Here is a 15,034-nt window from a genome sequence, read left to right as displayed (position 1 = left end):
TATTTTAAAGATGGAAGGTTTTTTTTAGTTAATTACCCATATAAGTTGTTAGATGAACACGACTCTCCGTAATAGTATGATATTGTTCACTTTGAGTATAAGCTCTAGTGGGTTTGCTTTGGGTTTCTACAATGATATGATATTGTCCAAATATATCTCTATCAAATCTTTATCAAATATCTACCATATATATCTCTATCAGATCTTTACGAAAAAATATCTTTTAAATATATCTCTACCAGATCTACACGCTCCATATCCAACATAAATGTCATCCATCAAGAGAGGAATAACTAAGCTATATTACAACAAGAGGTCATTTATTGAGATCGGATCATCATCCATCTTTTGAGTATTTTTCATTTGCTCATTTTTAATGATACTTATGATCGGATTAGTACCTTTACAAAATGGTTTGCAAACTTGGTGTCTCAAGCTTGTTTTCTTCTTTTCGAGTGGAATAACTCATTAAAATGGTTTGCAAACTTGGTGTCTCAAGCTTGTTTTCTTCTTTTCGAGTGGAATAACTCATTAAAATGGTTTGCAAACTTGGTGTCTCAAGCTTGTTTTCTTCTTTTCGAGTGGAATAACTCATTGTGGAGGGTGCAGTATGTGCCGAGGGCGTTAATCTCAACATTCAACTTAAACCCTTCTTTTTATTTTTTATTTTTTTTAGTGTTGGAACACAATAGCAAGCCGTCTCCATAGTCACCACTTGTCTAATGAGCAGGCACTTAAACTTGAAACTGATGAAATTCAAAAGAAAGATGGAACCGACCACTATGCTAGGAGGCGAGAACTACAATGTCTTAGGATCTTGAGTCCTTTCCTCTCCTCGAGTATTTTCAACAGGATCCCGAAACCACCACTATCTAAAGTTATAATATTGGAAGAGAAAAATTAGGAAAATATTAATCAAAATCAACCTATGAAATTAGATTGTGATACAATGGCCATTTGTTAGCTATTGATGAATCAAACTATATTGATATTCCTAACTAAAAACAGTAACAGTACGGTCATTACATTCTTCATAGAAGAAACAAAACATCTTAATTAAATAGCATGAAAACAAAGGAACCAAAATTTAGGTCGTCAGTGAGTGTTTGTCAGCCTACTTCTGCAAAATTTAGGTCGTCAGTGCTTCGTCCTGTTTCCATGAAAATTGCAAATAATTCTACGGTAATCAAATAGGCGAATCATAGAATCATCAATTTGTTGAGCAGTGTCGGAAAGGAGTCTCACATAGATTAATTTAGAGAATGATCATGGCTTTATATTACAAGCAAGAAATAGTATCTCCATTGACACGAGGCCCATGAGAGCTTATGCTCAAAGTAGACAATATCATATCGTTGTGAAGAGTCATGATTCCTAACACGGTAATTTAAAATGGTCTGTCCTAATAAAATATGAAATTATGATAAAATATGGAATTAAAAGAGAAATATTTAACGATCTCCAGTCCAATTCCTGATAGTTCTAGTCCTAATACACAACACTGATCAAGAAAAACAATCCTTAGATTGTGATTGTATTAAAAAAAAAAAAAAAGCTTGGTCTTGAATTTTAGTCAAACTCTGAAAACAAAAACAAGTTCTTGAAAACTGTTTTTTCGGTTCTCAAAACTTTGCATGATTTTTGAAAAGTAGATAGATAACAAAAACAAATTGTTGAAAACTGTTTTTTCAATTTTCAAAACAAACGAAAACAAACGAAAACAAGTTCTTGAAAACTGTTTTTTCGGTTTCAAAAACTTTACATGGTTTTTGAAAACATTGATAGAAAGTAGATAACAAATACAAGTTCTTGGAAACTGTTTTTTTTTAGTTTTTAAAACTTTGCATGATTTTAAAAATGAATAGAAAGTAGATATCAAAACGTAATAAGCTTAATTTTCAAAAATCAAAAATTAAAATCCAAAAGCCAAAAATCAAATGGTTATCAAACGAGCCCAACAGTGCACCAATAACAATAATATTATGCTACCAACCTACGTATCTTCAAAGCCCAAAACAATAAAACAATAATATCATGCAACAACCCAAATCTCTCCACTTGTGAGATCCCATATTGATTGGGGAAGAGAACGAAACCTCTCCCTAGCAGATGTGTTTTAAAAATTTTGAGGGAAAATCCAAAAGAGAAAGCCCAAAAAAAATAATATCTACTAGCAAGGGGCTTCCGTCGTTACACTCCCCTAGCACTACACCACTAGCAACCCACCACTAGCAACCCACATAGGATCCCAAGAACTTTATAAACGTGGGCAGTTTGATGTTTACTTAAATAAAAATGCTTAAAATTGTATGAAGAAAGCAAGAGTATTAGACCTTATTCAGCGTTTTCGTTCTGCCCGCCATTTGTATACAGGATTAGAAGTTGGATTGGAGAGTTCATCTTCTTGGCGTTTACGTTTGCGGCCCATTTTCTGTTATAAGCACGTATCGTCTCAGAATCAACAATTTTAATATATACAACCTATCTATCAAACTGGAGCAGAAAACTTAAACATGTTAAAAAGTACCCTTAGTTCTTGTTGAAATCTCATATCCCTATAAAGTTTCTCTAATTCCCAGACTCTACTCCTCCTTGCCTCCAATTCTTTGTAAGAAGCAGCGGTTTTCCTGTGAAGAAAGTACAGATCAGGCCCAATTTAAAGTATTGGAAATGAGCACCGGTTTTTATTTTGATGAACTTCCAGACTTCGCATTGAGAGTAAATGAAACAATACAAAGTGCATACCAGAAAATCAACCCAAACAAAAGGCAAACCAAAACAAAAACAGGGCTCCAATAGAGACATGGAACTTAGCAAGGGTACACTAACTCCCACAAACCACGAAAACCAACCGTTCTCACGTAAGAGCGGATGAGAAAGAAACTCCTCGACTATCAAACAAACAACTATTGACTGAGCTACCTGAAAGACCAAATTCCTCGAAGGAGCAATCTCAAATCAAAATGACAAAAATACAACTCGCACAAAAGAATAAACTTCAAACAAAAGATGAAGACTAAATTTTGACATTGTACCTAGGACTACCTTTACAAATGTCAATTTGTACCTAGGACCTATGACATTTGTACCTAGGACTACCTTTACTTTACAAATGTCAATTTGTACCTAGGACCTATGACATTTGTACCTAGCACTAAAAAATTTATATCACAAATTTTAGAGGTAGCCCTAGCTATATCTTAGTGTAAATTGTCTAATATTTTTAGTTCCTATAGTTATACCTCCCTCATTGGAAGGACTTTTGTAAACACCATGGATACTACATCCTTTTGTAAATTTCAACCATCAATGAAATCGTCTTTTATTAAAAAAAAAAAAAAAAAAAAAAATTGACATTTGAAAGTTGCAAGAACTAAAATTGAACAAGTCTCAAAATACAGAAATCAAAATCATAAGTAAACATGAAAAGATTACATGCAACAGTTGGTGTCCTCATTAAGAATGTTACCTCTTAATACTGTTAGGAACTGTTTCAGACAATGCTGTCCATCTACCTTTGGAGGAACGACATTGAATTTCATTGGTCTCCTCCCTGCAATTAATCAACAATGACTAGCATAAATAACTTCACCTCATTAGAATTAGCAAAAAGCAATGAGTCATGGTTCACCAAAACTTGCTGCAAATAAGGTTTAGTGTATTTTAATAAAGATGGCACAAGTCAACCATCATGGGTTAGCCTAGTGACCATAAGAGCCATGAGAATAATAAAAGCTTAGTGGGAATGAGTTCAATCAATGTGATTAGATACCTAGAATTTAGTATCCTACGAGTTTCGTTGGCAATCAAATGTAGTAAGGTTATATTGATAAAATATCTCATAACAAAAAATCTATGGTACGTTCCCGACGCTCTTGTTTGAAACAAAAGAAAAGTAATAATAGGTGGTTGTTGTGGGGTTTCATCCCTTTAATGCAGAACAACAATTATTTGATTCGTTTCCAATTAGGAATGTAGAAAAAGATTCAAACCTGTCTTCAGCAAAGTAAAGATGCTCATTTGATGGCTGATTATCAAAAGAATGTAACGTGGCTGTCAGTTTTTCAATTTTCTACACAGAAGAGTGAGAATTGATAGATTAGTTAAACTAAATCAATGTGTTCCTCAATGAACTCCTGGTCAATTAAAAAAAATGAAAGCTCGCAAAGAACACACCCTTTCCTCACTCTGCATTTTCTGAAGTATATACTCTGCATCTTGGGTTTTCATCAGTATGAGTTGCTCTTTAGTATACTTATTTACCCGTCTCCTACATTATATAAAGATTAAGATGCATAAGAAACTAGAAGAAACCAGAATTACTGATAATCAATAGATATTAAGAATGATCTAAAATGATTACTCTGGTTTATGGACTGTTCTGGCCTTAATCATCTTAAAGTAAAATTCATCTCGATTCCTGAAGGCTGATTTCTCTTCAAGTTTCTGAAAATCAAACAGCACAAAAAATACAAACAACCAAATTGAGGACTTCTCAGAGTTCAATAAACAGCAGAAAAATTGTGTTAACATTAAAAACAGAGTGATAATGGGCCTTCCAAACTTTACCTCTAAAGTGGCTTCCTTCTTATGATAAGCTTTAGCACGCTTGACATAGTCTCTGTGTTTCTCAAAAAGCCCAAAATGTCTCCGAGAATGCCTGATCCATTACATAAACCCATTATCCACAAAGAGTCAGATATCATAATTTGAATGGAAAAGAACCCCATTGCATCACAAAAAGCCTTTATCACTTACGGCCGAGCTCGCTTCCTGTATAGCCGCGAACGGATGGCATTCTTCAGTGACCGCATTGCACTCAACAAGAGAGCGGAAGAACGTGCAATTACAAGCAAATAATGTTCTCGGTGTCTTAGTTTTCCTACAACTAAACGTATAGCAAATCGAACGAATCCTACACAAGATAGATGGTTTACAGGGATGGATTCCAAATCAGAATATTTAGACAATTCGGAATGCCGTCGAGGAGCAGAACCACTGTAGATATCGGTGGAAGAAGTCGCCAAGTCGGCTATAGCTAAAGAAGAATCCGCCGGAAGATGTCCTCGTGCAGTTCACAAATCTGCTCAGTCGAGCCTCGCCGCACCATTTCTTGAAGGAGCCATCGCCGCCGCACGTCTCGGGTGTTTGCGGTTGGTGCTAGCGCCGGAAGAGAATGGGTGAACGGAGTGGCCGGATCGCTCCGTTCGATAGATGGTTATGCCGTCGAGGTCGGCGCCGGAGTTGATAAGGCTGGGGGTGGGATGTGAGACGCAGAAAGTGGGTTTAGGGTTTCCGATGAAGAATGGAGATGACCTCATACTTCTAAACGCTGACCTCATAGATCGTTTAGGGTTTAGGTTTTTCCCAATCTTTCCTAAAGTGTTAATTTTTAAGGATTTCCTTTTTTAAAAAATATGATTTTTTTTTAAAAAAAATAATAATTTAAATAATGTAATAAAAAAAAAAACAAATTTGAGAATTAGGTTAGAATTACAAACCATTAATATATTTCGAGTAGATTTTATCAGCAACTCGGGTACTCGGGTACGTATACGAGATTTAAAGATATTCACATGGCTAATGATATATCTCAAATAGGAGTGTCCACGAGGCGATTGGATCAGGTTGAGACATTTTTTAGACCTAACACAAACAATCTTTATTAAACGAGGGGATGTTTGGCCCCTAAAATCAAAACTCAAGCGGAGTCTGTTGAGGGTTTTAAACCCGTGAATAAGAAAATTGTGTTTGGAGTAGACTGTCATTCCTACCTCATAGCATTCATGTCTTAATATTTCCAAACAATGCATATTATAAGCAAGAGCACGTTCGATCTAGGACATTCTAATAGTAAAGTTACTTTAAAGTGGTTCAAAACCATTAGATAGAAAAGGCTACGTGGTAACGGGAGGACTAAACGATAGAGAAGTAGCTCACGTTGAGGATGAAAATTCTTTTTAGATGTGTATGTTGTAATTACCGGCCGAGATCTTTGCACTACCCAACTACTCATTCGGCCCTCATTTGCTCGATCCAAGCCATTTCCCGAGTGTTTGACAAGACCTCGGTTCCCCCAAGCCGCCCATGCGGTGTGTCACGATCATACTTGTCCAAGGCGTGTTGTTCATGTTCGTATGCCCGTTACACACTGAAACCCTTTGCCTTGTACTACTTTACCGCTTTCTTTTACTGCTTTCATGTTGTATTATTTCTTTCTTGTTTTCTATAAGAGTATGACGTTTCGGCGAAATCATGGCTACGCCTGGTAGACATCAAATGCCTCAAAATGTACTATAGGGAGATGCGACTAGTTGTCAAATTCTCTTTACCCGAAAAGTTATATACTGTTTAAGTCGTTGTTGTTGCCTCTTTGCTTGCATGCTATATAACACCACTCTCAATCTCTCTCACATTCTTGCTTTCAAAACTCTCTTTACAAAACCTCTCTCCCTCACTTTCTAAATTCTTCTCTTTAAATCGAGGCCCGAGGTTTGAATACACATTGCCCGATCGTAGGCAACGTGATCCGAAGTTGGCTTGACTCACTCAGTGCTGGGAGCGAGTGTCGTACAATCGTCAAATCCGCTACTAAGAAACGACGATCGTGACATGGTGCCTCCAGCCACCTCCCGTGCACACGTGTCTCTCAAGCCAACACCCTCCAACTTAGCTTTGCTTGATGTTCTTGATTTTTTTACCCATTTTGGACCTATTCATATTTGTTTTTGACGTAATTAAGGGCAATTAAAGGCTACTATGATGCCATTATAAACAAAATTAGGTGACGATTAGCTAAGAAAAGTTTACGGTAATGCCTTCGGGCAACATTGTAAGTGGACTTACGGTCGAAACCCCTACCGACTAGGTAGAATGAAACATGAATATGCGTAATCGTGGCCCTCTATATTTGCTGATTATGTTTGTCATATTGTTATGATTAGTTTTTTCCTTGTGAGGTACTATTGTTAGGAATCACGCTCCACAATAGTATGATATTCCTTCCTTATAAACCCACGATCATCTCCTTAATTAGCCAACCTGAGGCTTCCTCCTAACAATCCTCAATAATCTTTCCCACGAACAAAGTACATCATAAAGCCTCTCCTGAGGTCTATGAAACCCCCGAATAGCCTCCCCTTAATCGAGGCTCGACTCCTCTAGAGCCCTCGAATAAAGTACACCCATTTGTTTGATACTTGAGTCACTTTTGATTACACCTTTGAGGCTTACAACTTCTTTGTTCGACACTTGAGGATTCTATTGACATGACTTAGTTAAGAGCATGACTCTGATACCATGTTATTGTAGAACACAACTCTATGTGGGAAATAGTCGCACTGTTTAGTAAGACCAATCGAGAAGAGATTATAAGACAATGATTACCACAAATACGTAAGCACATCTTGTAGGGGATCCATGTCACGATAAGTATGGAAGTACGATGTGCATTATTACACTAAACCATGATTTTAAATGGGGGATCTCATGCAGGTTGATCGTCACACAAGCATGGATTACGTCTCCAATATATTACTTACGGAGGAGTAAACTACGATATTATTAGCGCTCCTTTTTTTTTTTTCCATTGGTTTTCGACAGTGTGAGTGTGTGCTAGCCTATAGTCAGACCTAATGGCTACATATATATGAGCCCACCTAATAGGTTTATGTGTACGTGTATAGTAAAGTACTATGCATCTAACCGCATCTAGAAATAAAGTAGAGCCTAAGGAACAATCATGAGAACCTTGGTCCTTGGATCCCGAGGTCTCAACCTTGGTTCTGATTTAAAGGCCTTAATACTAAGGTTCTTGATCCATGTTCTATTTCTTAATTGACGTTTCGTTCTTGGTTGCCATTAGGAGCTTGCACTCCTTGTGTTTCCGTAATGGCTTGTACATCTGGCTAGCTTGTGTTTCTAGAGTTGTCCTCATGAAGGACTGGAGGGTCTCCAAGGTGAACGTGACGGTGGAGTTTGACTTGGGTTAGAATCTTGTTGTGTTTTTGTTTTTGTATTCTGGGTCCGAGCCATTCCTACTTTAGGGGTTCTTTTGTGAAATTCTAAGAAGCTAACCTTTGGCTTCCTCGTCTAGCTAGGGTTCTTCTCTTGGGGGACATGATCCCAGCCCTGAAATAATACTTAGGGTTACTCACTTATCCTTGGTGTTCTCTAGGTTGTCTTAAATCTTATCTTAAATATTAACCCTATGATCATGCACTTAATAACGTAAAGATTTAGGCATACGTAAACTTAGAGTCTTAAGGTGATACTTATCTAGTCTCAACCGAGCGTCCCCTTGAGTTGGGTCGTAGAGAAACATTGGGTTCTGATATTTAAGCTACCTCCAATGCCTCTAAAAAGCTTTGATATGGTCCATTTTGAACATAAGGTATCATGACTTTGCTTTGGGTTTCCCCGAAAAGCTTCATATTAATAAAGATAATATTATTTGATTATACCCATGATCATTCGCGCGGGATGGACCTTCATCATCCAACAAAAACTACTGATAAATATTTTTTAAATCTTTTTTAAAGCTTAAAAATATTATTAAAATTTTTAAAAATTAAGAATATTTTTTTTAGACAAATTACTATTTATATTAATTTAAGGGAAAAAAATATTATTGATTATTACTTTCTTTTTCCTCCTATCTTGTTTGAAGTTCGCATTTGGCCGTCAATGTTCCCGGCAAAATTCGGGATGGTATTTTCCTAGAGAATCTATTCAATTATATTTGGGAAAATGGCGAATCTTAGCTCCGAAACTGAAGTATTTCACAACTGGATTTGAAATTCTCGATGAGCGGAAGAAAAAATGGCTTGAATTCTTCCGTCTTTTACTCGTTTTCTGGATTTTGATAGTGCAACAGGTTGCGAGGCTGATTAGGGCAGTGATTTTGAAGCTTCAATGTTGAAGGCTGTGTTTCAAGGATGATGGAAGGAAGAGGTTGAACCTAGACAAATAAGGTAAATATGCAATTCCACACAGTTTTGAGATCAGAGAAACAAATTGATCCAGTTTTTAGGTCAATTTTCTATCGTACCTTTTATTGTAGTTTATTGTTTGTTCTTGTGTTGCATGATATCTGCGTCAGTTTTGGATCCCCAAATGATAAGAGTTCTGTGTAATTACTTACCTCAAATTCACCAGCTTCGTTCGTCAATACCTCTCATTTTATTCATACCCAGAAATTTCTATCTATTTGTTCAATCACCAGTAACTCTGAGATGTCGAAATAAGTGTACCACCATAAATTCTTCCATTAATTGCTGTGGCATTGCGCAAACTCTCATATCAAGGTGTTCTGTTTTGCTTGAGAAGGAAGAGAATGGCTCTGTATTGCCTAATTCTTGTCTCAAGGACTTTTTATTGGAAATATCTGATGTTGTACCGGAACATGTGCGTAGAATTAGGCGAGTTTCGGAGTTAAAGCCTGAAGATGTGCTTAAATTGTTTCTTGGGTTTCAATCAGAGGTTGGGGATAATGGAATTCAAGTTAAGAAAGTTGAGTGTTTATGGAGAATTTTGAAGTTTGTTAATGAAAGTAATGGGAGCTTCAAGCAATTACCGAGGTTGTACGAGGTTATGGCCTCGCTACTCGTTCAAGTTGGGAAGTATAAGGAAGTCGAGCAGTTTCTTTCTGAGATGGAGATTCAAGGAATCTTACTGGATAATCCTGAAGTTTTTAGTTGTATAATTCAAGGTTTTGTTTGTGAAGGTAATCTTGAAAAGGCTATTTTGATATACGAAAAAGCGAGGCAGCGATGTATTTCTCCGTCTTTGTCATGTTATCGTGTTCTACTAGATTCTTTGGTTCGTATTAAGAAAACACAAGTAGCACTTGGAGTATGTACGGATATGGTGGAGATGGGATTTGATTTGGGGGATGACGAGAAGGCTGCTTTTGAGAATGTCGTTGGACTACTTTGTTGGCAGGGAAAGGTTCTTGAAGCTAGGAACCTTGTGAAGAAGTTCGTGGCTTCAGATTTTAGGCCTAGTGATGAGGTTCTTTATCGAATTACGAGGGGTTACTGTGAGAAGAAGGACTTTGAAGATTTGCTGAGTTTCTTCTTTGAAATTAAGAGTCCCCCAAATGTTTTTTCTGGCAACAAAATCATTCATTCTCTCTGTAAAAATTTTGGGTCCGAAAGTGCGTGCCTGTATCTACGAGAACTTGAGTGTACAGGTTTCAAGCCTGATGAAATAACCTTTGGGATTTTGATAAGTTGGAGCTGTCGTGAGGGAAATCTTCGAAGCGCTTTTATTTATATGTCGGAGTTATTGTTTAGTGGCCTAAAACCAGATTTACATTCATATAATGCTCTCATCAGCGCGATGTTGAAGGAGGGCCTCTGGGAGAATGGCCAAGGTATTCTTGCTGAAATGGTAGAGCGGGGAACCGAACCTAATTTATCGACTTTCAGAATTCTTTTAGCAGGCTATTGCAAAGCTAGACAATTTGAAGAAGCAAAGAAAATAGTTCTTGAAATGGAAAGATGTGGTTTTATTCAACTGTCTCCAGTGGATGATCTATTGTGCAAAATATTCTCTTTCTTGGGGTTTAATGATTCAGCAATTAGGTTGAAAAGAGACAACAATGTTGGTGTTTCTAAAACCGAGTTCTTCGATACCCTTGGAAACGGACTTTATTTGGACACTGACGTGGATGAATATGAGAAAACGCTTACCGAAGTTCTCGAAAAGTCAATATTACCGGATTTTAATTTGTTTATTGTCAAGGAGTGCAAAAACAGAGATCTTAAAGCTGTATTAAGGTTGACAGCTGAAATGGATCGATGGGGTCAAGAACTAACTTCAGTAGGTTTGATGGGTTTATTGAAAAGCCATTGTAAATCGAATTCGAGAATCAAGCCTATCATTGATGTTTGGAAGAGAAGACCAGATATGATTGCTCAGTTAGAAGCAGACACCTTAAATTTACTTGTGCAAGCGTATAGCAAAAATAGGTTGACTTCTTGTGGAATCGGAACACTAAACGAAATGATCCGAATGGATGTTAGAATAGAGAAAGAAACATACAGCGCTCTGATAAATAGTTTGTGCAAAATAGGAAACTTAAGTGACCTTGTTGGTTGTTGGGATAGAGCTCGAAAAGATGGTTGGGTTCCGGGATTGCTCGACTTTAAATCACTTATCAGTTGTCTTTGCAAGAAAGGAGAACTCAAACAAGTTGTCGTCCTCCTCGAAACCATGTTGGTGTCTTATCCACATTCGAGGTTGGACATACTTAATATATTCCTTGAAAGGCTTTCAGAAGCCGGGTTCCCTGCAATTGGACGGGTATTGGCTAAGGAGCTTACGTCCCTCGGATTTTCTTTGGATCAAAAGGCATACGAACTTCTTATTATAGGATTATGTAAGGAGAATACTGTTTCAATAGCAATTAACATGTTAGACGATATGATGGCTATGAGTATGGTTCCGTGCATTGATGTTTGTCTTCTATTAATTCCTACTTTATGTAAGATTGGTAGATATGAAACTGCTATTGCATTAAAAGAGATCGGAACTACCAAGCTATCGTCTTCTTCACGTAGGGTGTACGGTGCACTAATGAAAGGTTTCTTTACGACGGGAAAGGTTAGAGAAGCCTTGGCACTACTCGAGGACATGTTGTCTAAAGGTCTTTCTCTAGATGCTGAGATATATAATCTTCTGATTCAAGGACATTGCAAAGCGAAAAACTTCGAAAAAGTGCGGGAGCTACTGGGCGTTATGTTAAGGAAGGACTTAAGCCTTTCGATATCAAGTTACGGGAAATTAGTTCGTTTAATGTGTAGGGAAGGAAGAAGTCTCCAGGCATTGCATCTAAAGGACATCATGCTTAGAAACAGCAAATCTCATGATTCTGTTATCTATAACATTCTGATCTTTTATATTTTTCGAAGTGGAAACTGTTTTCTTGTGGGAAAAATTTTGGATGAACTATTACCTGATAATGTAACCTATAATTTTCTAGTATATAGATTTTCTCAGTGCAAGGACTTCTCAAGTTCCACATATTATCTCTTTACCATGATCCGACGAGAGTTTCGGCCCAGCAATCGGAGCTTGAATGCTGTAATAAGCCACCTTTGTGATACCGGACAGCTCGAGAAAGCGTTAGAGGTGAGCCGGGAGATGGAATTTAGGGGATGGATTCATAATTCAGCTGTACAGAATGCAATAGTTGAGTGTTTCATTTCATATGGAAAGCTTCAAGAAGCAGAATGTTTTTTGAATAGAATGGTTGAGAAGAGTCTCATCCCGAAACATGTGGATTACAATAACATTATCAAGCAATTTTGTCAGAGTGGAAGATGGTTGAAGGCAATGGATTTAATAAACATAATGCTTAAGCAAGGAAACATACCAAATGCTTCAAGTTATGATTTTGTCATTCAATGTTGTTGTAATTACAAGAAGTTGGAAGAAGCGTTAGATTTACATACCGAGATGTTGGATCGATGCCTAAAGCCGAGCATCACGACGTGTGATAAACTTGTGTCTTCGTTATGCAGAGAAGGGCAGATGAAAGAAGCCGAAAGGGTTTTGATGAGCATCTTAGAGATGGGTGAAATACCGAGCAAGGATGCGTACTGCTCCATGCTTAACAGGTACCGCTATGAGAATGATCTTGAAAAGGCATCTGAGACGATGCGAGCGATGCAGCAAAGTGGTTATGAGTTGGATTTTGAAACACAATGGTCTCTCATAAGCAAACTAAGCGATACCAGTCTCGAGAACAACAACAACAACAATAACAGTAACAAAGGGTTTCTCTCAGGACTTCTTTCTAAGAGTGGATTTTCTCGGGCATCGATTCCTTAGCAATGCCGAGACAGAGATTGCGAAGGTCATCATTCTTTGTTTTTGTCCGGGGCATGATTTGGGACCTGGACGATGAAACTAAATGTGAGCGCGACTCTCCCAACTCGGCTTCGCTTGAAGTAGACCGACGATCAGATCCCTGTCGTTTGCTCGAGAGATTTGATTTACCTTATTGGAGTACAAGATGTTGTAGGGACAAGTAGTTGTTATGTGAGAATTGTGAGCTGCACATAATTTATACCGCACAGTTTGTAGCCATCCAAGCAGCCTTTTCCATCATAAAGTGGAAAAGGATAGAGCTTCAAGAAGGATATCTGATGTTTTCTCCCCTGGATATGAACATGGTTTCTGGTGGGTTGTGTGCAACTTGTACGTATCCGAGAAGAAAAATCGTTTCTGATTGCATCTTCTACAAGTATGTTTCATCCAGCCCTATCAACAAGCTTTTCTTTTATTGTTGTATGTATAATAGTAATTAATTTGGTGTCACGGATGTATGGCAGGTTGTGGGTGTAACGGCACAAGTCCTCCGCTAGCAAATATTGTTTTCTTTGGGCTTTCTCTTTCGGGGTTCTCCTCAAGGTTTTTAAAACTCGTCTGCTAGGGAGATGTTTCTATACCCTTATAAAGAATGTTTCGTTCTCTTCCCTAACCGATGTGGGATCTTACAATTCATCTCCCTTTAGGGCCTAGCGTTCTCGTTTGCAATCATTCTCTTCTTCAATCGATGTGGGACCCTCCCTTGCTGGCACACCACCTCGTGTCCACTCCCTTCTGGGCTCAATGTCCTTGCTAGCACACCACCTCGTGTCCACCTTCTTCTGGGCTCAACGTCCTTACTGGCACACCACCTCATGTCCAATCTCCTTTCGGGATCAGCCTCCTCGCTGGTACATCGTCCTGTGTTTGGCTCTGATACCATTTGTAACGGCTCAAGCCCACTATTAGCAGATATTGTTCTTATTAGGCTTTCGCTTTCGGGATTCCCCTCAAGGTTTTTAAAACGCGTTTGTTAGAGAGCAATTTCCACACCTTGATAAATAATGCTTTGTTCTCCTCCCGAACCAGATAGGGGATCTCATGATGGCAATGGTTTTAAGAGGTGAAGCAGCGGAAATGTTTTATTACGAGGCGAAGTGCATAAACCCACTATCAGCGGAAATGCTCTGATACCATTTGTAACGGCTCAAGCCCACTATTAGCAGATATTGTTCTTATTAGGCTTTCGCTTTCGGGATTCCCCTCAAGGTTTTTAAAACGCGTTTGTTAGAGAGCAATTTCCACACCTTGATAAATAATGCTTTGTTCTCCTCCCGAACCAGATAGGGGATCTCATGATGGCAATGGTTTTAAGAGGTGAAGCAGCGGAAATGTTTTATTACGAGGCGAAGTGCATAAACCCACTATCAGCGGAAATGCTCTGATACCATTTGTAACGGCTCAAGCCCACTATTAGCAGATATTGTTCTTATTAGGCTTTCGCTTTCGGGATTCCCCTCAAGGTTTTTAAAACGCGTTTGTTAGAGAGCAATTTCCACACCTTGATAAATAATGCTTTGTTCTCCTCCCGAACCAGATAGGGGATCTCATGATGGCAATGGTTTTAAGAGGTGAAGCAGCGGAAATGTTTTATTACGAGGCGAAGTGCATAAACCCACTATCAGCGGAAATGCTCTGATACCATTTGTAACGGCTCAAGCCCACTATTAGCAGATATTGTTCTTATTAGGCTTTCGCTTTCGGGATTCCCCTCAAGGTTTTTAAAACGCGTTTGTTAGAGAGCAATTTCCACACCTTGATAAATAATGCTTTGTTCTCCTCCCGAACCAGATAGGGGATCTCATGATGGCAATGGTTTTAAGAGGTGAAGCAGCGGAAATGTTTTATTACGAGGCGAAGTGCATAAACCCACTATCAGCGGAAATGCTCTGATACCATTTGTAACGGCTCAAGCCCACTATTAGCAGATATTGTTCTTATTAGGCTTTCGCTTTCGGGATTCCCCTCAAGGTTTTTAAAACGCGTTTGTTAGAGAGCAATTTCCACACCTTGATAAATAATGCTTTGTTCTCCTCCCGAACCAGATAGGGGATCTCATGATGGCAATGGTTTTAAGAGGTGAAGCAGCGGAAATGTTTTATTACGAGGCGAAGTGCATAAACCCATTTGGCCAAAACTCTAATACAGGTTTCATCTT

The 15,034-nt window shown here is 38.2% G+C and overlaps 2 protein-coding genes across 6 annotated transcripts; one reads left to right on the top strand and one right to left on the bottom strand.

Moving 5' to 3' along the window:
- Positions 1–960: 960 nt before the first annotated feature.
- Positions 961–4,919, bottom strand: LOC111439031 (probable U3 small nucleolar RNA-associated protein 11). Of its 2 annotated transcripts, none has more exons than XM_023076768.1 (9): positions 4,759–4,919; positions 4,570–4,660; positions 4,364–4,446; positions 4,177–4,270; positions 3,993–4,072; positions 3,470–3,553; positions 2,528–2,627; positions 2,329–2,431; positions 961–1,189 (listed from the first exon to the last, which is right to left on the bottom strand). In XM_023076768.1, exons 1-8 carry the CDS (start codon positions 4,812–4,814, stop codon positions 2,339–2,341), a joined length of 681 nt encoding a protein of 226 aa, XP_022932536.1. In that variant the 5' UTR covers positions 4,815–4,919; the 3' UTR covers positions 961–1,189; positions 2,329–2,338. The 2 variants fall into 2 exon arrangements, with proteins under 2 accessions (XP_022932536.1, XP_022932535.1); XM_023076767.1 differs by having other exon boundaries at positions 961–1,202; positions 2,337–2,431.
- A 3,728-nt stretch (positions 4,920–8,647) lies between these two features.
- On the top strand, positions 8,648–13,407 carry LOC111439030 (pentatricopeptide repeat-containing protein At5g15280, mitochondrial). Of its 4 annotated transcripts, none has more exons than XR_002709734.1 (2): positions 8,648–13,252; positions 13,341–13,407. XR_002709734.1 is itself a non-coding variant. In XM_023076766.1 (2 exons), exon 2 carries the CDS (start codon positions 9,592–9,594, stop codon positions 12,835–12,837), a length of 3,246 nt encoding a protein of 1,081 aa, XP_022932534.1. In that variant the 5' UTR covers positions 8,648–8,972; positions 9,414–9,591; the 3' UTR covers positions 12,838–13,291. The 4 variants fall into 4 exon arrangements, 3 of the variants coding, with proteins under 3 accessions (XP_022932534.1, XP_022932533.1, XP_022932532.1); XM_023076766.1 differs by lacking the exon at positions 13,341–13,407 and having other exon boundaries at positions 8,648–8,972; positions 9,414–13,291; XM_023076765.1 differs by lacking the exon at positions 13,341–13,407 and having other exon boundaries at positions 8,648–8,972; positions 9,101–13,291.
- Positions 13,408–15,034: the final 1,627 nt, after the last annotated feature.

Source organism: Cucurbita moschata, unplaced genomic scaffold, assembly GCF_002738365.1.
Source record: "Cucurbita moschata cultivar Rifu unplaced genomic scaffold, Cmos_1.0 Cmo_Scf00085, whole genome shotgun sequence".
NCBI classification, from domain to species: Eukaryota; Viridiplantae; Streptophyta; class Magnoliopsida; order Cucurbitales; family Cucurbitaceae; genus Cucurbita; species Cucurbita moschata.
This window is presented reverse-complemented; position numbering and strand designations above follow the sequence as displayed.

Coding starts and splice junctions, on each gene's coding strand:
- LOC111439031 (XM_023076768.1), bottom strand. CDS start 4,814: ATGCGGTCACTGAAGAATGCCATCCGTTCGCGGCTATACAGGAAGCGA. Junction 4,271..4,363: donor AGAACAGTCCATAAACCAGA/GTAATCATTTTA, acceptor TATATAATGTAG/GAGACGGGTAAATAAGTATA. Junction 4,073..4,176: donor AAATGCAGAGTGAGGAAAGG/GTGTGTTCTTTG, acceptor TCTTCTGTGTAG/AAAATTGAAAAACTGACAGC.
- LOC111439030 (XM_023076764.1), top strand. CDS start 9,085: ATGATATCTGCGTCAGTTTTGGATCCCCAAATGATAAGAGTTCTGTGT.